This window comes from Varroa destructor, unplaced genomic scaffold (genome assembly GCF_002443255.2).
Source record: "Varroa destructor unplaced genomic scaffold, Vdes_3.0 BEIS01000005.1, whole genome shotgun sequence".
Taxonomy (NCBI): Eukaryota; Metazoa; Arthropoda; class Arachnida; order Mesostigmata; family Varroidae; genus Varroa; species Varroa destructor.
The window spans coordinates 18,001,947-18,025,543 of record NW_019211458.1 but is presented as its reverse complement, the minus strand read 5'-3'; the positions used below and the strand labels follow the sequence as shown (position 1 = coordinate 18,025,543).

The 23,597-nt window shown below is 38.4% G+C and overlaps 1 protein-coding gene and 3 non-coding genes across 8 annotated transcripts in view; 3 read left to right on the top strand and 1 right to left on the bottom strand.

Moving 5' to 3' along the window:
• LOC111251411 (NT-3 growth factor receptor-like) overlaps window positions 1–23,597 on the bottom strand; it is a 148,441-nt gene that overhangs the window by 39,740 nt on the left and 85,104 nt on the right. For 4 of the 5 annotated variants that reach the window (XR_015328592.1, XM_022807966.2, XM_086990364.1 and 1 more), the window contains 3 exons: window positions 21,512–21,567; window positions 17,783–17,979; window positions 3,129–3,245 (listed from right to left, as the gene is read on the bottom strand). Coding sequence is in view for 4 of the 5 variants with exons in the window: in XM_022807966.2 (XP_022663701.1) it covers window positions 3,129–3,245; window positions 17,783–17,979; window positions 21,512–21,567 (370 nt within the window). In the remaining variant the exon portion in view is untranslated. The remainder of the gene's footprint in view (window positions 1–3,128; window positions 3,246–17,782; window positions 17,980–21,511; window positions 21,568–23,597) is intronic. The other variant, XM_086990362.1, reaches the window with a different exon arrangement.
• On the top strand, window positions 8,342–8,413 carry TRNAT-CGU (transfer RNA threonine (anticodon CGU)). The gene has a single exon. It is a non-coding gene; the product is annotated as a tRNA-Thr (tRNA).
• On the top strand, window positions 9,324–9,405 carry TRNAS-UGA (transfer RNA serine (anticodon UGA)). Its single transcript has one exon. It is a non-coding gene; the product is annotated as a tRNA-Ser (tRNA).
• Window positions 11,900–11,981, top strand: TRNAS-CGA (transfer RNA serine (anticodon CGA)). Its single transcript has one exon. It is a non-coding gene; the product is annotated as a tRNA-Ser (tRNA).

Here is a 23,597-nt window from a genome sequence, read left to right as displayed (position 1 = left end):
TAGTTAATGATAGGAAAACTCCTTATAAAGAACCCTTTTTCGGCCAGTTTTCATCTAGAAAGATCACAATTATTTAAAAAACGTACCCAAAGGACAATAAACCATACATGGCACTCGAAAACGTAAAAACCAGATTAACGACGAGTTGACCATTCCGTCGCAGCTGTAAAAAATTTTAAATTGGCAGTCTGTGTTATGAAAAATTGACAACATGGAAAGTAACGATTGCTTCATGCTTCGAACCATCCAGCTACAAACGAGTACAAAGCTAAATTTAACGTAATCTAGTACGTTCTTCGGTATTTTCACGTGTAGTCTGGATCTTGAGTGACCAACTCGCTGCGTTCATCATTTTGAATCCCAGCTTGAAGTTCGATTTCCCAGAAAAATGTCTAGTGAAACCTGGGTTGCTTTCGCAAAAGTAGGTGAACTTTTTATCAAAATACCATTTCCGTTAGTTTCTGTGTGGATATTGAATATTCTTGCTACATGTTTAATAAATAAGTTTTACAGATGAGCAGTACACGTGTATGTAGATTAAGCCACCCTGTATACACAGTTGTTGAATGACGTACTAAATATATATGTTTTATAAGCTGCAAATAAAGCCATCCCCCGAAGCCTTTTCAAAGTGCTGTTCTTCAGAGCTCCTCATACAGAGTTAGTCTTAAAATTAGCAAATGCGTCATATAGTAAATGGTTGTTAATATTCAGAAAGGCTAAAGCAAGCTGAAGTTATGAAACTCGCACAGAAAAAAAAAAAGCATATGTTTTCATTGAAGGAAGTCTCATTTAGCAATTGTGATAAATTCTATTGAAAGTTTTACCTTTCATAAATCACTATTTAAGGTTATTGCACGTTCGCGACAACTAAAGTTACTTAGAAATTATCTTGTCGGCTTTCCCTCCAGGCCAACGATGCAAGTAAACGAGAAGCCAAACGCTTTAAAGAAGTTTCAAAACAAGGTTTACAAAAAAGTTTCAAAACAGAGTTACCAGTGACATTAATTACTGGACCAGTGAAATTAGGTACTGGTTATCGCTACAGGTTCAAATGTTAAAGCTTAATGTAGGTAACAGCTGCCATACAAATATCAACAAAAGTATTAAACAGGTTACTTTGTGGTATTTTGTAGTATCGTTGCTCATTACATAATCTCAATTAGATAATTTTTCATTATATTTTTCCAAATAAATATTCGTCGTTTTGGATAATATATAAGCGAAATTAAAAAAAAAAGCAAGGGCAACCCAATTTGCACGCAAATCACTCGATTTTTTTAACTCTTTAATTAGAAAATATGGATTAGCAATACATTTTTTTTTAAGCTATTCCCTAATCTATGGCGATAACGATAATGATTATGGTTATTATTATTATTATTATTGTGCAACTGAAGTTAACTAACATATAATATATTTATGTGTTCTTGCACATAAAGTATAATTAACTGATTTGTTGTAATAAACACATATATTAGTAAATTAATTTTCATTTCGTAACATACATTATTGTGCATCCTTGACCCTTTATAAAAAATGCACTAATCATTATTTTACCTCCTATTTACTATAATATATTCAGACTTCACATAAGCTTCTCACGTTGTGCTTCACTCATCAACAAGAATAGCACGCATATCGAAAAATCATGTACGGGTCATTGTCGAGGGGCGACTGGCTGCACATTTTGCTCGCCTGACACAGCTTTTTCACTCAGTAAATATGTTGGGTCCACTTCTGGTTGCAATGACGTCAGCAAAAGCAGGATAATAACAGGAGCATGCTAGCAAAGATGTCTAAGAACAATAGATGTTTGGTTGGCATCCATTTAACCTTTCTACGGGAGCTTCGAAAGCATCGTCGAGGCCATTTTGCGGTCGCTTAGTACGTCTCTGCGATGAAATAGTAGTATGTGCACACCTCAGTGGAGCAAGAAACTGAGTTGTTGGTCAGATAACGACTGCTGGTGAAATTTTGTCAAAGAAAGCAATCTCCGTTCAATAGCCACAGCTTACCAACTCCCATTTCTCTCCCTCTTGCTATATATATATATATTGCCCCCTCTATTTTTCACTTATCACCTCCACGAAGAAGAAAAGGCTTCGTCGACAAGGAGGTCTTTGTAATCTCTTGCAATGGTCATCGTCGATGAAAGGAAAATGACAACGCCAGGCCCAACAGTTCCTAGGCCTGTCGTCCAACACCCTTGTCTACTACTTCTTTCCATTTATTGACTCCACGTCAATAGTACTCGGTGGATAAACGGGTTCCACAGTACGTCGTCCGTGAACAGTTTTCGTCTTTAAAAAACGATCTCACATCTTTTGTCATTCCATCTATAAATTTTCTCGAATGTCACTGAGTATTGTCCAAAGCAGTGCATCAAGTGCACAATAGTCTTATACCTCCCAGGCTACAGACATTGCAGGCCTCTGATTGGATCGCTTCAACTCACGATAGGTACAGCAGGCCTTCCACTCAATTTTCTGTATTACTCCCAATTTGATTCGGCCCTTCCCGACTAGTAATGTAAAATCCAAGTCAACTTTGAAATTTACTTACGAAGGACAAATTAACGAAACAAAAGCTATCAGAATAGGTGAAATATCGCGAAGAGGGTACAAAACACAAGGTGATAATTAATAAATTTATAAACACTATATCCAATATAGGTCATGCATAAAATGCTTTCATATACGTGTACTCTTTTCCTATTGGGCCGATGCGATATATGTACCATCTTGAAAGGTAGATGTTTGTTTGTTTTCTCCCTATCTACCATATAAATGTTATATTTGTCACACTAGTCCTATTTACAACACGGCGATAACGTATGGGCTATCTGATTGCAGGGTAATATACTATCCCTAATAATCGATGCTGGTGTTACAGTGTGAGAAAAACTTCTAATATACAATTGTAAAAATGTTAAGCTAACAGTTCGGATAAAATTGAGGCAGTATTTGTATCAAACAGATAGTTGCTTACTTTTCTAAAAATAAGCGCACCTTTCCATCTTTTAAGGCTCCTATCTGTCCTTACTGCAAGCTTAGTGTCTTGCCAAGTATATATATATGTATCTATAGAAGCAGGTATACTTTTACTGTAGGTTACGCTGAACTCACCCCTCTCCGATCTTTTCAATAAATTCAACTTTCTCTTGGTCAATTTCAAATTCGTGTAGAACTCGTTTGAACGGAGTGTCCAAATGGGTCGGATGGTACGCGGGATTCGTCACATACCTGTAATAGAGTTATTTATCGTATATATACATTTAACATAATGATGCAGAAATATATAGGCAGATCATTTTTTAAAAAGTATCGCAACATTATCAGAGTTTTAGGTTACCCAGGCCTCTCGCTTACATTCGCCTGATCCTATTATTATTAACGGTAAATCATCTTAGTTTTGCGTGCGTTACTGCCATGAAGAAATGGTCAGAAAACGGCAACAAACAACAAAAAATCAATTGCTGAGAACACTGTCTATAATCGGATGTACAAAGTGAATCTTCTCTCGATGGATTTGCAGAAATTGATCTACGACAGACACGCAAATGTTTTTGGTAATAAAACGAACATGTTTGGGGATCTTCTACTTTACTGTACCAGATTTCTCCCAGCCCTGTAGCCCACACGTGGCCCTGAACGGGTCCCCTTTGATCTCGGCACATAGCGATAAGTTCCTATGTTTTTGAGACATAAACAGCATCTCGGATAGTCTGGTCTTCTTAGAGTCAGTCTTCTACATAGACCAATGCCGATTAATGGTATATATTTTGTTCGATTAATGTTTCAATGAACCTGTACTGGCCAGCATGAAAAAGTAATCTTCGTGTCATACACTGGGAATTTAGATCCGGTTCTTAAAGAATATAAACGCGGCTAGAATATTCATAAAACTCATACATAGTGGCATCTAAAAGCATCATAATTTAGAAACCAATATGCGTAAAGCAGAACTAATTACAATAAGTTTCGGTACCTAAACCGATAATAATACACCCAATATATGACACGATTTATTGGTCAACACAGATAGTTCACCCGCGGCGGCCCAGTTTCTTCTGTCTTGTCAGGTGAATTCGTTTGGTCTGAGCTCCAGCCTAAAATTCGACTATCTACAGACACTTGCAGAGCACCCCGCTCTTCACATATTCGAAACACATCAAAGCTGCATGACGGCGTGACCTGTCTGTCGCCTTTTTAACGAATTTTGTACGTATTAAGGGGGTTTACCTGTCTACGAAATCCGCTCTTTTCGTACTGAAGTGTGGACTAAATTGGAAAATGTGTATTATCACTAATAGTTTAGCTTCACATTATGTAAGACAAAGTACACATGCTTCCAATTGAATAGAACTGCCTTCAAAACAGCGAACCTCACGCCTTTTGAATGTCTAGACGTTCCACGTGTGTCAGCAATGAATAAAGCAACACTGCATTGTAGATTTAAAGGAAACGAAAAATCTGCAGAAAGTATCACTTGGTCAGCTTGGTTGGACCTGAGCATCGATTTACGAAAGGAGTACTCGAAAAACGTCCAACGCAGGAATAGGACACAGAGCAACAGATTAAACTATCTGCCCAAGCTCTATTGGTGTTGACTCTCTAAATGTCCCACAATCATGCGGCCCAATACAGGATCGTTACATGCAAACCGTAACACAGATGCACGTTGCGGTAAAGTTTCGAGCTTAATATTTTGTCTGCGACTAGTTTGAGCGATTTATATTTACCATTACGTTTTTTTTCTTCTCCGCAGCAGAACTACTTGGAAATTCTACTTGCGCCTATCTCGTTATGGCGGAGCGCATGTATCTCCATCCAGTACTTAAGTCCTGCGACGCGTATTATCTAACAAACTTGTTTCAAAATAACTCCACGCAGCGAGTATGCTTGTATAACATACAAGAAGCAAAATTAAGCCTTTGCTGTAAAATGGGAACGAGGCTAGGTCTGAATTCAATTTGTAATGGAAGTTTAGTCATGAATACCGCAAATAAATGCATTTCAATAATCATCTAGACGCTCGTCAACGCCTATCCTTTGGAAGCAGCATTGAGAAGTGCCTTGCGAGGTTCTCAAAAGCTACAATATGCTACAACGAACTCGAAGAGGCTTCTGCAGCTCAAAACGTAGCGGAGATCTGAAAGGCGAGTGCGTGGCCAGATTGGAAAGCTACTTCTGGGCATTTTTTGGACTAGCGTGGTCATGGTTACAAATTGATAACACGCTTACATAATCGACCTCTTTAAAGTAATTACTTATATTCTATAACCGGTAACAAGCCACCTTTGTGTTTCTCTCTACAATTCTAAACTCAACTAATTACGAGACTCTGCGACGCGGAATGATTTGCTAGTTAACAGGTACGTCTGAAATTAATATATCGAAGTCCGACTCGCCCATAGAACCTCATAATCCAGCTTTTCACAAGTGAAGATAGGCCGCCCACGTGCTGGGCTAAACCTGTACGTGTTCGCTGCTAGTATCGAGCTGGACGGTGAGATCTTATTTACTTTATCGCTGGCATGCTGTCTTGCCGATTACCTGATTCCCTGAGCGTACGCATAAGCCCCTATACACAAAAAGTGATGAACGCTATTATAACCTTTGCATCGACAGGATTATTCACCCGTAGTAGAGAGCCCTTTGTTTGTATACTGTGTTTATGGCAGACAACTTATATACTGAGACATATTAAGACAAATCCGCGGCAAATGTTTGCCACCGCTAAATCATAGCACAGATTAGTCCGCCGTATTGTAGTATAAGCCGGTAAATAGTCTTTTGGCTTTTGACATCTCAAAATCTGCCTGCACTACTGTCTATGAGGGTTGCGCGAATTGTCGTCTCTACTTCGCTGAAATGTTTTGGAAAAAAGTAACGTATAGACTATATTTGGGCTAGCACTTGATGCAGATGATAGCATTTGATGTATTTCTCATTTTATGGGAGAATATTCCTTTTTACTAATTTTCCTACTACTTTTTATTCACCTCCCACAATTTAACTTAGAGCTGGATATTCGTTCGAAGTCTCAAGTTAGGCCTGGATTAGCGACTATGCAGCAACGAAATTGGTCGTGTTTTCCCGAACTCAGACTCGCTTTATAAACTATGTCTAATGCTTAAGCACAATAGTATACGCTATATCCATTATACTTTATGTTTATATTCGCTAACATACAATCCAAGTTTCACCAATCATATTATATGTCACGTTACCATTTCGGGTTAGCTTGCCGAATAAATAAATCATACAATGTTATATACAATGGAAATAGGGTTTATAATCGTTTATATACCATTAAGATTTCGTATGGACGAGTTTTACGGCTGTCAGCGGAGATGTACAACAGGCTAAGCAAATTTAGTAGAAGAGCTTAAACGAATTATATTGACATATCCTATATAAACGATGCCGCTATTTCTCGAGCTCACAAATAGCGGTTATATCTGAACATACCATCCAACTGTCGGCATCCGACTGTAAACACAAATTACTATAGACTTTGTTGATAGAATTTGGGCATCCTCGATGAAGACTTGTTTTCAAAAGCGAACGACTAATACAATTGGGTTTATGCCGAGCCCAAAATAAATAGGTTTCTTATCAGTTCAAGCGTACGGTTTAAATAGATTTTCCGACAGTGTGTCTGTGCGGTCGATCCGGTGACCCCTATTGTTTACCATTTGCTAACACCCCTTAGTTATGGCTGGTCCGACATAATCGAAACAAATCCCACTACGCCAGGTTCGAACGCCGTCCCGTAATGCTGGCAGCATAAACACCGACGTAGCGATCCTAATAAAGCCGAAGATCATATGCATCCTATTCCGGCGCTACATAAAATCGTTAGATTCGTCCCTCGTTATTATATATATCTCAATGAGGAGAGGTTCAGTTCGACTTGAATTCGGTCAACGAAGCGAGAAAGAACCTTTATATTTTTAACGCTTGTCACTCTAGTGGAAAATTGTATTTACAAATATTTCAAAGAACAATGCCAGATATTTAAATATGAACTGAAAGCCCAAAGAAAGATATCGCGAAAAAATTTGTGGGTTATGAGCCTTTAAGTTAGTTTGTACGGCCGTATTCAGACTACTCATAGTTTATCGCGAACTAGACAAACCACAAGGTGAAGCTAGTTGTTTGAAGGACATACGAAAATTCACTTTCAAATAAGGTTATAGAACGGCATACGAACAAAAATAGATGCTGAACACTTTTCTTAAATTTTGTAATTAATATATACACTGTTACGGGCAGTCTAGTCCGGTCTCAATAAAAGCTAGCTGGATAAAGGGTTATGGATACATTACACGGTATGAATTGATGTTCTACAAGAGACTGCTGTGAATTTATCAACTAACTTCGAAATTTACATTTTTGCTGTAGTCAAAATGACTATTACGCATTAAAACGCCTAAAAACCAAAACATTTAGGGTGAAATTCAAATAAGACTGGAGCGAGCAACGCAAAACTGAACACTTTGAGTAAGTATAGCCTGGCCTGTTAAATTGGCCTATTTGTGTTCCGTTAAATTTTCTGCCGGCGTTCCAGGCAACCGTTCGAAATTTAGCATTGGATCCTAATCAATTATCAGTTTGGCCACTGTCTCTTTCTATAATTTTGTGCTGCCTTCGACTTTTAGTAGTACTTAACATATTGTTTTCGAACGAACCGATGCTAACCGTTACCGAAAACGCTGAGTCGAGTTCGAAATCTCATAGACAGCGTATGGTTGATAAAGAACTGGCGCAAGAATAAAGCGGCTTTGACTTTATTCGTATGCAGAAATATTTTACTTAAATAACTTAGAAAGTTTTCGAGGACATTAACAAGTGGGCGGCTAATATCGTTTGAGGATTTTTATTTAATTCAATCAATCAGACGAATTCATATACGCTTGTCATTTGCAAACCATCTAATTGGTCCGGGAGACGTTCGTTGCTATTTAAATGTTTATAAAGAGATTAAACAATGGAGTTTTCTGAAATTTAATCAGCTCGTACTGCTAATAAGATATGCTAATAATAAGATATCGATGCAGTAGTCTGCTAAATTTATTTCAGCTAAGAGTTATGACATCCATTGCATTCAAAATATACACGAAAAACCCCATCCCGTTAGTATGTGTAATAATTATATATCATAAGTCTATTTCTGTGCATTTGAAATCAGACAATTCTATCATGACATGATTCCAAGTTGCGTGTGCCTAACAGCAAACAAAGCAGGTCGTTGGCCGAAGGCGAAATTCCGTTAATTTCAACAATGTAGAACAAATTCAGAAGACATCTTATTTTCGGGCGACGTTAAACATGGCTCCGTGGCCAAGTGGTAAGGCGTCTGTCTCGTAAACAGAAGATCGCGGGTTCGAACCCCGCCGGGGCCTCGAGCATTATTTTAGGGAAAAATATTGACCTTCTATCTTATTGTATCGCATCTTATCAGAAAGAGTATATTGTTTAGGTTATTATACGATTACGTAAAAGTTTCATGAAGATTTCACGGCTGCGTAGTAAATATACACTTTGAGACCACTCTAATCCCTTGACGTCTTACCATTTAGTTCTTATATATTCTATGTATTATAATTAGACGCCAGCAGCATTTCTATACATTTACAAAGATGATCTATGCAAGGACACAATTGGCAGAAAAAAGTTCTGTTGTTATTTTTCACACTGCCCGGGGCGAATGCCGGTGGTCCCACATATATTCTATCATTTACCTATTACCATTGTTCTATTTCTGTTCGTGTGCCCTCTCCACGTCAGGGGGTCTCCATGACAACGCGGTGTGAAGACTGAGGCCGCCGTAAGCGGAGCTAGAAACGGCGGTAGCATCGCTGCTTGAGCAAAATCGGCATGAATGCCTTTAGCATAGTAAAATAATTACAACTATTTAGAAAACGAACAACGTTTTTGCGCTTACCCACTTCTAAATTCAATTTTTCACCCACATGCAGTATTTGATAGTTGTCTTTATACTAATTCATCGCTAACGTAGTTTTATAACTGGTACAACATCCTAGAGAGGGCGCTATGGTCTGTAGGCATCAGGAGCCATTTTTGACGGTGAACGTCACCACTAAAAGTGTTTTTGTTCACCAGTGAACGCTAGGTCCGTCAGTTCTATACATAAATAAACATCAGTAAGTTCTGTCGCTGAGGGTTAAATAATTTAATATTTCGTACCGTACGTTATAGAAAAAGTTCCAATAGGTGTAGTAAAGAGCACAAATACCAACTGGGCCGGTAAGTTAGTGATCTAAACACGCTGGACCACGACTTGCCACCTGAGCAGTCGTGGCCGAGCGGTTAAGGCGTTGGACTTGAAATCCAATGGGGTTTCCCCGCGCAGGTTCGAATCCTGCCGGCTGCGGTAATTTTTTGTTTTAATTGAGTATCTTTTACTGAACACGGTTCTGAGTAATAGCATATCTATGCTCTAGCCCTTAAGAGAAGTAAGTTTATTACATGATGGCAACCATAACAAACATCAATATAATTTTGACAACGGAGTTTTACACACAACATAAGGTGTTACAAATAGTATTATTTTTTTTAATTTTTTGTAAAAAGATTTTTCGATGAACCAAAATTCCTTGGGTCTTTTACCACCTTTGAAGGTTTATTTTATATGGTAATTGACTACTCATAAAGTCAATGTAGCATACATTGTGTAGTTTAGAATGATGTTCTATACATTGACATTACGTTAACGTTGAATGGATGAATAAATGTTTCGATTCATAATTGTTAATAATAATGATATATTTACAAGAGTTAGAAAAATAGCTTTTTAGAAATAATGCAAGAGTACTGGATTATAGTTTTCTCGTTTAAACTTAGCATAAAACATCAGCGGCTTTTCCCATGATCCTCATTGTTGCCATTATTGTGAAAAATTTAAACTGTTGAATCAGTTTAGTACAATGGTGATTAGTTACGCTGTAAGCATTATACATACTTTAACTACATCATAACTTAATTTGCGATTAAATACACTACGAAAAAAAGTAACTTACTAAAAGTAAGCTTAGTAGAGCCGTTCATTATATGTAAAAAGCAATTTATCGTTCAAATAACTTGTAGAATAATAATCCTCAAATAATTGTAGAAACGTATAGTGTCCATTCTGCTTATGTACGTAATATTATGCATGCTAGTGAATCTCTCATACGTCTAATTATTATATGATAAGTAATATCGTATATAATATACAGTAAGTAGATTATATAAAGTCGATTAATAGTAGTAGTTATCGTTAATAGCAACGTTTTTGCGTATATTCCTATTTTGCCTTTTTTGTTCGATATCGCAAAATATATACATTTATATATAGATATTCCTTACTGGTAAAACTGTAGCGGTGTCTAATTAGGAGATAATTTTGTATGCACTCATATATTGATGTGAATAGAACGACTCCATGACGTAATTTCACTGTTATCAACCTTTATGCCATCAACCATTAAAAATCAAATCACACTACTGGCGGGAGGACAAACAAATAGAGATGTACCATTTCTAGAGGCGAGTTACAAAAATCGATGCCTTTTATGTAGCTATTGGAAAAACTACCTTATAAGGTATAAATAGCTATAGCTATTTTTGTTAAAGCCGTTCTAAATATTGAAGCTATATAAAGTTTGCTGTAGAAAACAGGAGGTTCCCAAAAAAATTTTATTAAATTTGATCAATCTGTAGATAGACTTATTCAAACATAAATATAAATACGCTAGATGAGGATCATAACGAATACGTAAATGCAAACACTCTTATTGTTTGAGTGCACTGGTTAATAACAACCCGTGTCTATTTTGTGCAGGGTTGACGATGTAATTAGTGGGGGTGAAACAAACCTGCTATAGCAAATATATATAAGATAAGAAATGAGGATAATATAAACAAAAGTAATGTTACATATTTTTTATCATGAAACTTATAAAATAGTTCACTTATATAACCTAAACTATCATTTTGCTCTTGGTCTGCACTATATATTTGAACATTTCATGAAATAAGTACACAGAAAAGCGAACTCCAGTTTGGCTTTCTTAATCAAAAACATCTGATTACGAGCTTGTTTTGGTAAGTTAGGTTACGACGACAGCTGGCCCTTGTTAAGTCGATGCTCGATTTGGAATAAAACCTTTTTCATTGAAAATCGTTTGTTTAATAATAACAAGTAATGGAAACCTGCCATGGGATCTGTTACCTACACATTTTTAATTTAGGTTGATTATTTATTAAATCCAGATTGAAAATTAGCAGTGAATTCCTGAAGAATTACTGTTTATTTCAATTATATTAGAACCACGAGTGGTACCTTTGATAAAAAAAAAACCGAACGAAAATAAAATTTTTAGTTTAGAGATAAATTTAAATAGATCTTCAAAAAAAATAGTCTTCAAAACTTTGCTCGAGCGGTTACCCGAATAAAAATTCTAACTTAATATCAGGTTTTTATTAACAGCTGTGCGTCTCATAATTCTTCCAGTAAAAATGTTACAGTATAAGAAAAAAAAATATTGGTTTTATATTTCCCATAAGGGCAGTTAGCTCTAGTGCATATTTCTGAAAATGCAAGAAAACCAGCTCTAATGCTGAAGAATACTATTGTGGACCACTATGGGTTGCTTAAAATATGTAACATATTTCAAGAAAGTGCGACTAATTAAATTAAATTGTTACTTTTTTACTTACAACCCGTTTAAACCCCACTTCGACCGATTCTGCTACCAAAAGCAGTACTCAACGAAACAACCCCTTCTACGGAAATACACACTAAGCACGTTGCTAAAACACGTTCCCTGCAGGTAAATCAATTCGATTGATTTGTAAACTTGCTAGCGATTGTTTTCGCCAATCGTGCAGTTGTGGCCGAGTGGTTAAGGCGTTGGACTCGAAATCCAATGGGGTTTCCCCGCGCAGGTTCGAATCCTGCCGACTGCGATAGCTTTTACAGAGGCGGCCTGTTATTCTCACAAGACCCTGGTAATGCGCATGCAGTGGTGTTTTGAGGGCCGGAGCTAAAGGTTCGCCAGAAACTCGTCGTCGGTACGCCATATGAGGCGGATTGCGAAGTGGCTGTAACTCGTAAATGAAAGTACACTTTTACAATTAATGAGGAAGAATATAAAAGAAGTATGTTGAGAGAAGGGTCTTGAATGCAAGCCAAGTTGTCCGTCTTGCCATAGACCATCGTGGCAGACACCAAAGCATCCTGTAAATTCGTTACATCCTCTAAATTAGTGATATTTAGCTTTTCTGACATAGGTTAAGAATTAAGATGGTACCTATGGTTCAGAAGCAATGTTTGGACCAACAACGTTGCTACTTAACTGATCAGAAGTCTTTCTTATTTTGCATCTTTGAAAAGTTGTTGAACAACTCAATGTTGATTTATAAATGATTTCGGAAATACATATGCTAAGGGCTAATTTGCTTGTGCAGGATGTTTTAAAAAAACAATAATTGCAATCATTGTGTATTTGGTGGTAGAGTTAGGCCAGACAGTAACCTATAACATAGCTAGCGTAACTTTCATTACGCATTTTATCGGCGTTACTTTCACCCCTTTTACAGAAAGAATTCAGTGTCCTATTTGAAAACACCAAACTCGCTGTTAATGGAATCAACTTCAGTGATGCATAGCCCGTGATGGCATCCCTCAAGACGACGCGAGCGAGATACGACAACATTTTTTTTAACAACTTTAACCCTGGTCGCGCCTTCTGGAAAATTTAGATTTCGAAGTAACGTTTACCTATACTATGCTATCCTAGCGAAATTAAAAGTTGATTGGAGCTCGTAGTGCACTATAAGAGCTAACGCCCCTTTTGCCTAGCATACTAAAATGATATGCAGCATCCTCAATACATTAAAACCAACAAAGACATTTGCCCCGCTTAAAGCTTAATTGTAATTTCACAAAGGCAAAAAATTTCCAATCGTACCCAAATCTATTTGTTGCCTGAGTTTGCATAAAGGGGGCCCTGATCTGTTCCCGACAGTGCCATTACACGTCATTGCGTAATAGTTCGAACCGGCGTCCATTGATGAAACTCGAAAGAATCACGATCTAAGTTTACCTAATTTAAGCAAGCTATATAGCCCACTTATACAGATTACTTACCTAATGAACTAATTGAGTTTTTTTATTCGTAAAAAAAGGACAATATTTATTCGAAAAGCACGCGCAGAAATGTAATAATAATATTAATAAAATTGATGCATGTTCTAAGAGGGCGCATATTTCTATACCTTAGAACATATTTTCGCTCGTTTCACGTGTAAAACTATAGTAGAGAACTATCTTTGCTTAAATTAAGTCGTAGCTAGCCCTTCATTGTACTACGTACTATTCAGAACAGGTTTTTTTATAACAGCTTACGAATCCAACAGAAGACGCTTGACCCAGATTTAGAAAATCTTACTCATATATAATAGAAAGCGAAACGACAAAATGGTTGACTAAGGACGAAAATAACTATGTGTAGATGTCGATTAAACATTGGTCATGCATAAAGGATAAACATACCTTCAAACCTGTTTTTATCATAACAATATAGTATGAAACTTGATTAAAAAAACTTATCAACAAACCGTGACGTACCAATGCAACGATATTTAATAGTGAAGATTTTGCCACCTGCATGTCCTGGCGCGCGAAAAAACGAACGCGAGGACGACTCATTTAATGTAGTATGGTTCCTTTATAAGGCAAAAAGCACTATCTATATAGACGGTCATGTCAATAGCCGGTATATCGAGTGCTCTTACCTTGTCAATAGTTTGAACTAACAGTGAATAAGGACTAATCAATTCGACGACACCAGCCTGAGGCACGACAGATTCAACAAGCAAGAGGAAGCCTCGACATGGAGTGATCACACATTGGTGACTCGTAACTTGTTAATCATAAAAAACCGTTTACAAACAAAAAAATAAATATGTATATAAGTCGTCATAGAGGAACTATGTGTAGAGTTTTATTTTGCCGATATGGGCCGTTAATTGAGGGGTCAATATTGATAATTCAAGAATAAGACCAACATGGTAGGAGCGTGATATGAGACAATACCGACGAAAAATTATTCATTTCGAGTGCTGAAAGTACTACATATCAAATCGGCTATCAATACAACTAAAAGTAAGCTGCTGCTGTTGTTTTACAGCCTGACCTTTTTTTTAGCATCTGCTTAAAGGCTGATTTTCTCCCAGTGTATCATGTACTTCGCCCACATGAGACAAATTGCATGATCTCGTGCTTTCTCTCAAGAGCACCGTAAATTCCGGTCAAAACTATTTTTCATCTACTAAGGGTAACTTTTCCGGTTCTGTCTTGATTTTTTTTTAAACATAAAGCTTTTTGGCGAGTCTGTGCGATCATGTCTCAATAAATTGTGCTTAATAGTTTGATATCCAAGAATACATCTTATTTTATTGCTTCATTCATTCTAATCCATGGTAAAACGCAGCCAATGAAATTTCGTCGAAAAGATCCTCCAACGAAAAAGTACTTATCATAAGTAGCATAAAAAGCCTAAACTTAGGATTATGAGAGTCTGTTGGGAGTGGGCCGGTGGAATAACACTGGAATTAATATTCTTGAGTTAAACGTTTTTCTGTGGATTCGACATCGAGTGCTGTAAATTAAATGTTTCCTTCATAATTCTACATTTATGTAATATGCCCAGAAATGTACAGAATATATAAAATATGCTATAAGAATTTCATGTTTGATACATCCTGGTTTTAAATGAGCACTTTTTGTATGACAAAAAACTCACGCGCGACGCCCCGTATGCACAAGTACGTCTATTAGCGAAACTTCCGAACAGTGGGGGGCCTCATGTTAACTCTGTTTCCGCCTGATTTATTGACATATTTTCAAGCTTGATAGCGAATAACCCACAACACGGGTTAGGTAAAAGCTCGATATATAATGTCTCATGATACACCATGAAAAAGCCTGGGTCGTGTTGTAGAAGAACAGTACCTATTTTATTTTGCCGAATAGAGCGTGAAAAATATTTCTGCCGCACAAGTTATCTTCAACTTACGCAACCGTAAAGCAACGCAGTACCACAACTTCCAAGACGCTTTGTTATGTCGATCCAAGCGAATCAGATTCTCGTTCAACCCGTGATTATATCAGCTTGTCAGAGTCAAGATATGTTGAGATGCATCCCCAAAAAGCAGGTTACTTATATAATTCAATATATCCCTGTGAAGACCCTGAATGTGTTTTACGCAAGCTATATTAAAGCAGTGTGCAATTGCTTTTAATTTCGATGCAGTGCAAAGAGCGCCTTTATGTAATCCTTAACAGATATTCAGTTGAAATGGTCAAGCGTCAGTCTATGAGATCAGCAGGCCTGAATGCTACGTCATTTTATGATTCGGAAATTAAGCATCAATTTGGGCAGACAGAGATAGAACGAAATCGGGGGTACGTTAGCCGGAGAACATTTATTACAAGTAAGACTTCGACGGGTAAATAAGTCTTCTTATGATACACGTATTGTTGCAGACCTGAGCAGGTGAGGACAGTTTAATTTCTGTGTCAGGAATCTGCCGAGATTTGATTTGTTAGCTTTTTACGAGAAGTCCCTGTGTTAGCTGCTCTTCACGTGATATATCAAAAGCAATAGTATTACCCAGATAAAATTGGGTGCCTATAGAACGCGGTGATCATGAATGGAAAGACAAACGCTGATATTCTTAAACTGTAAATTTTAACTACCGACGAATAGTACTCAACAAGTAAAGGTAAGATGAAACAGAAGGGCAATGCAAACTTATCAATTAATGGGCACTTAAATGTGAGGGAAATATTTATTCCGAACGAGTAATTCACTGTTCTACCCAGCATGGACAACAGCAAGGAGGTCATCAAGATGGAGCCTTCTTATCGCTGTGTCAATATTTCAGATGAAATTGTCATACACTCAGAGCATGTCTGCCCAAATGCAGGCTTGCGAGCCCACTAGAATCGTTTCCCAACCCGTGCCCTGGCAATGATACATATATATTATATATTTTCTACCCCGTGTCATTTACACTTCCAAGGGTTGCCTTAATAGACGTGTACGCCAGGATGTGTATCTCGATTCACACAAACGCTTCAAGTAGAACTTTGCACTGGCTATGTATTCATGAGACGTTTGAAATGTACAACCTATCTAATGATTTTCTGTGATTGGTTTGTGGACCTGAACAAAACTGTCACCTTTTCAATATTTTCTATGTCACAGTTCTCTGCCATTTTCTCCCTGCATTCGCTTACTGGCTAATTAATACGTTTCGTTTCCAATACTCAATTGATACGCATCTAGCCGATCTTTGTGTTATGCCAAGCCGTGAAATAGAATTTAATATAAATGCTAGCCTTTGAGGTGGTAATAGCAACCCGAAGTAAAACTTTGTAGTAGATTGACTCCTTTTTCCCCGTGCCGCTTTAAGGGATTGAAGCTTTTCTCCTTGGATTTTATCGATTGGTGTCTGTAAGAAGCGGGTTCGGAAACAGACCAAGCCGCTAGAAGTAATACGAAAGGAAGATGGCGCAAGCTTTGCAATCGGAAGTAGGATACTGAAAAACTTCAGGGAGAAATGCAGTGGGCCCTTTCGAAATATTATTTTTTATTTTTTTACATATATATATATATATATATATTTTTTTTTTTCTTTTTTTTAACAATTATGTGCAGCTGTTCTGACTTTGAAGTAATAAGCGGAATTATATAGTTCAGCAAAATGTCCGTTTCTCAGGACCTAAGCTCCTCACTACTAGCGTCCTTCTGCTAAGAAATCGACACAAGAGTTTCCACTTAATGACCCGTGTGTGTTTTCTGTCAATTTTATATGCAGCACATTGAATCGTTACGATGCCTGACATAAATATCGCTTCACGTGAATCTTGCTGCATCAAATATTAGTTGACACTGTCAGCGATAATTATTTTTTCTTGCAGCAGCAGTAGGCGATATTGTATAGAATCCCGATCCGTTCAGAGGTTTTGTCAAAGAAGACCTATCGGATCGATTTGTGATGCGAGAAATGCCCCCTAGTAGATGGAACATAGCATCCACGGCACTGTATATATCGTTTTCCGCAAAACTGATCCTTTAGGACAATCTTCCATCTCTATGCGTGGGTAGGTTAGCCGATCTGGCCTAGCCGGCTTTTGATGGCTCTCAGCAAATGGGATGCATATGACGATCTAGAAAATTGCAGTAGTATATACGCAGAGTATAAATAAAGACGTTAGGCCTGTAGCCTTGAAAGTCCAGGTCGTCTGCATTGCTAGTCATACACAAGCTCACATCAAGGCTGGGGTATAATTATTATGTCGCTTTGAATTTTTTCTATTACAATGGTCGAAGACAATTGTCAAATAATGGTATTAATGTAAAGTAGAATTCGTGATAGCTTAGGGGGTAACGTCTTTTCCTGCTAAAGTTTATACGTAACGGTCTAGGTTCGAATCCGAACATGGATACACAGTTCGTTAGAACCGGCCGGAGCCAGCAATGTTACGTTATACCTACCGGCGTGAAACAGTTGGCTGTTTTGTAGATAGTGGCCGTTTAGTTTAGTATTGTACTGAACCAAGCCTGATTTGGTGTTTGCCATATATTGTGGTAAGTATATAGAAACAATAATTTAAAAGTACCCGAAATCCTTCATAAAACCGGTTTTTTTTTACTTCCTGGTCGCCTGTAAAATAAAGTAACAGAGGGGTGACTTACTGTATGCCTTTATTAAGTGAATGACTCCGAGTGAGGGGGAGTCCTGTATTTGCTTCGACCTGACAAGTCATCATGTCACGACAGCTCCGTGTATTAGGATGTTTACGCCGTACGAAAATCAACACCGAAACTAGCAGGAAAGTACCGGTGATGAAGAAGGCGATACCAAGTGCGAGCAAGGGCAAATTCGACTGTGGCTGTAAAGAAGGACAAACAATTATCAGCATGAGCTATTATCCCTATACCTATTGTTGTACCGACTAGTAATAAAAAATCAATCATTTTTTGCAAAAACAAGTATAGTAAAGAATCTCTTAACAGGAGATCAATTGATAAGCGTTCGGTGCGACAGAGCTGTTTGTCGACTGTCCTACTCGATGTTTGCCCACATTGGCATTAAGGAGAATACATTGTTGTCCTTAGGATTACGAACAGTTACTGGCCTGACATTTGAATGACGATAACTCCGTAGTAATGGAGGATGTCTTGGAATTTTTAAACTAAGCCCTTGGCAGGGTCGGTAAACACGGCCTCTGTTAGTAACCGCCACTGACCAGTGGATAAAGTGTGATTTGCAGTTAGATTGCTTTCGCTCAGTTAATATTTAGATCAGTATAAAATTAAGGGTCTAACAGGAGCATCTCAGTCGTTGGCTTCAGGCGATTAAAACCCATTGGAAGGTAGCAGAATAAATAGGTTTTGCTTTGCCACGATTCAAACATTACCATACAAGAGATCGATTTTAACACTAAACCTACCACTACCGATCTACTTGACCGTTTACGAAATGTTTTTTTTATCATTTCATGTAATTAAATATTATCGAATCGCTATCGCACTTTATGCCATTAAAAATCTACGCTTAATTATGAAAACAACAACCTTCTTTAGGATCGGTCATTTCGATCGGGCGCAATACGGACAGATAGACGACTAGTGTCGACAGGTAAAAATAGAGAAAACTGAAATCGTGTCTAGCCTTCATTTTACGTCTAGATTACTCGCTCGCCTTATCCATACGTAACACCGTATATCAGTAAGGGTGATCTGGGACCTTCAGTTATATGCTGTTTAAGAAAAGGAAAGAGGACAAGCTATTTAATTAGTTATCGCACTTCTTATTTAAGCAGACTTGCATGTACCGTTTGTATATATCGGCTGGTTCATGGTGACCCGTCAGCAGAGGGCATTGGAAAGTTTAGGTTTTATGGAGTCGCTGACTGCTATCACAACATACTCGAAAGTGGGGTTTCTCCAGGTGGCTACGATTAAGTGCGCTAGGTATCGTTAACAGCGCACGACTTATGACATCTGAATACGTTTAGAACTGTGGTCCTATAGGACCTGCTCACCTGAGAAAGTTCTTGCAAAGTCTTCTCGAACATGAAAACTGCATTAGCTTCGTATTATCTGTAATAAGCGGCGATGGCATTATATCAATTCTGGTATTCCCTCTCATAAAATTTAAGCGCTGGCCCGGATTTATGCAGATCTGATTTACCGAGCTAACAGATAAAGAGATACACTGCGGTACAACCGTGCTTAATTTGGCAGAATGGTATAAAAAGCTTAACGGCAAATTTTATCGAATACTTGATTCTGAGTAGTAAATTAGTTTTAAATTAGAAAATTAGAACGTAGTGCTCAGGCAAACATTACATTTAGTCTGTCTTGCGAAGAGGCGACTCAGTACAAAGAACTTAGTTCTGCTGTAAGATACAGTTAACAATTCGGTGCTATGGCCAAGGTCGTGGGGGTGAGGTCTGATCTGCCTTCATCTAGGTTCTTCGAGATCTGTTTGTCTCTCTGAAAGTTTCCTGATGCCTACTTTTTTAATTTGCCATTTACATGGGTGTTGTTGTCTCCAATTGTTAACTTTCACATTCGATCGAAAATAATCTAGAATCCAGTGTTATGTTCCCATGTCTACAGGATTAGACAGTACTCTTTCGGAACGGTTCGATTCCGTAATTCTTTTGCCATAACGCATTGATCTACTCGGTTGAAGGAGTCTACGCTATTAACCACTCAAGTGTTTAAAAATACAAGTCTGGTAAGTAGATGTTTTTAATATTGCAAAGATACTGTATCCTTTGGCACTTGCTCTGTTCTCCTGTCATCTTGTGTGACTACAGCCTGCGAATGCCGCCGTATCATAAGAATCGCCTTTGCTGAAATCATTGTCGTCAGACGCGGCGTTTGGACCATCGGCAAATAAAAACGGCCGCACACAATATTCCGTTGCGTTTGCCTATAGCGATATTCTGGATCGAAATTTTCACGTAAGGCAAGAACAGAAGGGTGAGATGATCGCTTTTTGAGATAGCTCGAAATTGACGTCCGGCCAACTATAGCTAAATATTATCCTGATACTATGTTGAGCAAAAAGAATCAGGCCCAAAACTCGTTTTAGCTTTAACGTACTATAAATGAAACTAGTAAAAGCAAATAGTTAGATACTTTTATTGTAAGTTATCTGTTTCGAACTATCGTTGGCTAGAGCAAAATCAGCTGTGCAATGAGCCATTTAAACGTTTAGAAAGAACTGTATCGCTCTGACCTGCCTGAATAACTGTAATAAGAATCTTAATTTTATTCAGACATCGGTAGAGGTCACAGAAGCCTGCTTGGACAAGGCCGCCGGCTGTTTTAAGTTGTTTGATCTATCGAACCACCTACCGGTTCGTTGTTTTCAAAATGGCTGATTATGTCACAATCCGAAAGGTGCGAAAGATGTTACATTCAGTGCGAACAGGCATACCGTATATGTCATTTCTTTGCAGCATAAAATCGTTCAGAATATTTCCTTTAACCGATTAATAGGTCATTAAGGTTTTAATTTTAGGTACAAAGCACACGACAACTAAAATGAGAAAAGAGGACGAGCGACTTAATGAGTTAGATGACGTTAACTGGTTAATTTCAATCAATGGAATAATTTGTTGAAGTTCTTGATTACATGCAATTGGCAACAAGTACGAGGTAACTGATAACCCAGCAACAGTCTGGGGGTAGTGGCCGGGCCTTTTTTTCGCACATCAGATCTTGTTGATCCCATTTAGCAACAGGTCGAAACGTGAACGAACCTGAAAGGTGGTTTCCTTTATACGACAAAGCCCGAACTTTTAATCACACATTACCGTTTTATAGAACGACATGGCATGTTCGGCATACACCAATAACCCTTATCCTGCACGCCTATAACATCATCACACCGACGATGCCTTTACTCGTCCCGCTTAGCATTTACTGCACCATCGCCCCTCAGCATAACAACCTGTCGGTGTTAAAGCGCTGCTATTTCAACTTCTTCTGTTTCCTGCCGGTAGCTGGGTCTGGAACAAGACAGCTGCTTGTACGAAGCCTGTCACCTTTCCTCGAAGGACCTATACATAGTCATCTCGGAACCCCTGGAGCAGCTTTTCAGAAATCCCACAAAGACGTTCGCCGAACGCTTGTAGCTCTTGGGATCAGATTTGCAATTCGACAGTTTGATGCAAACATATATTAACTGTGGAACAACCGGCGTGTGATCTAATAGCCAAGATGTTATAATTACGGGCTTCGGCAAGCTGTTTTTCTGCAATTATCGTATTTTTTTTCGCTTCATCTATAGAACGTGTAGAAATAGTGAATTTGACAGATTAATGTCAACATGCGACAATGCTTACTACGGAACGTTTCTACTTATTGATGTACATAAATGAAGCCAATATTATTGTCATTTACCTCGACTGGCAGCGGTAACGTAGGGTTGTCAACGTTTCCAGATTTGAAATTGTCGCCTGTAATGAATAATCAAATTGAGGGGTTCTTAGTGGCAGCTTTTGCTATTTTCGTTTGGTACCTTACAGGCTAATGGTTAACGGTTAATAACCGACAGTCTCATCTATATTGTTTATAATAGTTAGAGACGAATATTTCCCACAATTGTAAATGATAGATTCGAAACGAAAAGTAGTTTTCCGTTAGGAAAAAAAAATTGTCCAAATAACATTTTACGATGACCGACGCTTAAAAACTAGATGAGAAGCTAATAGTCGTCCGTAGGCATCGTTGTTAGCGTAGACAGGCTGATCGTCTTGTTATGATCGTTTCTCAGACTTTGCTCACTATGTGAGCACTATGTGGATACGACATGTGAAAATTGAACATCTGTGAAGGTTGGTATCAGTTAGTTCCATACCGTTCTCGTCTCCCTCTAACGAAGGCTCGCACCAAACTGTGTAGGCTTTAATGAAGACTTTTAAATATCTTCGAGAGTAAATCTTCAAGTAGTACATCTTATTTAGGTCTACTATGATCACGTTTGCTGCGATCAGGGTCGCATAGTGACAGTACTGCTGGCTGCGGCTCAAAAGTTGTAATTACTCATTTCAGTCTGACGGTAACGTCGTCAGTATCAAACGTCCACATAACACAGCAAAGCGTATATCTCTCCGTAATTGTGACCACAAATAAATCGGATTCCACAACTATTACGCTAACATGTTATGTTTTACCTGTTTCATAGCGGCGACGCTATTGCGCCGTCAAACTGGTTAGCGATCAGTCTATGAGTGAATCAACTACACACGGTACCTTCGCTCTGACTGACGTCAATAGTGGTCATGGCGACGTCTAACTAAATGATCAACTGCTGTTATCTATAGAGCTGCGATTTTATATAAGGAATGTACCGTGCACGGTGCTAGCACTGATTCCCTAACTGGCTAACATTTTCGTGTTGGAAGGACGTGTAGAACTAAACCAGTGGGGGGTGTAAAAACTAGATAATAGTTATGCTGGCTTTGACACTGACTTGTGATGACCGCAGAATTTTGCCGATGTTAAAAATGCCTAGCTGATTATAGTTGCAGGACCGTCATGAAGCTTGTATTTCAACGGCGTGGCGGTATAATCCGACGTTTGATACTGTGAATCGCAAACGTGAGGTTCCGGTATATTTGCCGCTGTTAAGAGTCAACTGACGGCTAATTTTACCAGTGCAGTGGGTTGTCTGATTTTTATTGGGATCCTGGTACCTAATGACGCTGAACAGTGAGAGACATATGGCACTTCGACCGAAAAAAACCGTATCTGATAGTATTCCTTGTAATCAGCATACTTCGCAATTGTAGCTTATGCACTACGCGATCTTGCACGGCAGAGCATGTCACTCAGCGACCAACGTTTAACTTGTAATGTATTGTAGTTATGTTGTTAGAAAGTGACTCTACATGAAGATGGAAATTCTACCGGGCATTATTGGCTCTTGGTTTCCGCTAGATTCAATTTTTGAGAGTACGATTTATTCGTCCTGTACCAGACAGCCTATTCCTTTGCCGTAAGCAGAGGTTGCTAGCCTGCAATAGCCATCGCGGCTGCCCTGCAGGTCTGTATGGCAGGACATACTGTGACAAGAATTGATAATTATCTGTTTGAGACAGGTCATCCGGTCTCTTTGCAGACGGCAAGTATGCTGGCTAGAGAGGATATGCTATTGACCCCAATTGTGCGGAGAGGAGTCAATATCAACAACAGTTGAAAAGAAATCAAGCAATGTGGCTTCCTGATCTTTACAGGGGCCTAGCCTTTGGAGCACCCAGCCATACGTGACAGTGCGCTTTTTTATAGCCTTTGCTTATATTTTTGGGGCTTAAGTGGGTTGGCCGCATCCCAGTGCACACATTTGGTCAGTGACAGACTGTTATGGTCTACCTAAACGCTCCGTGTTATGAAATCAGCCTGTATCGGTTGAACTTAACCGCGTCATCATAGCGGAGTTCCCAAGCTTGACCGATTTACCAGAGCAGTTTTCAACGTTACTCATTGG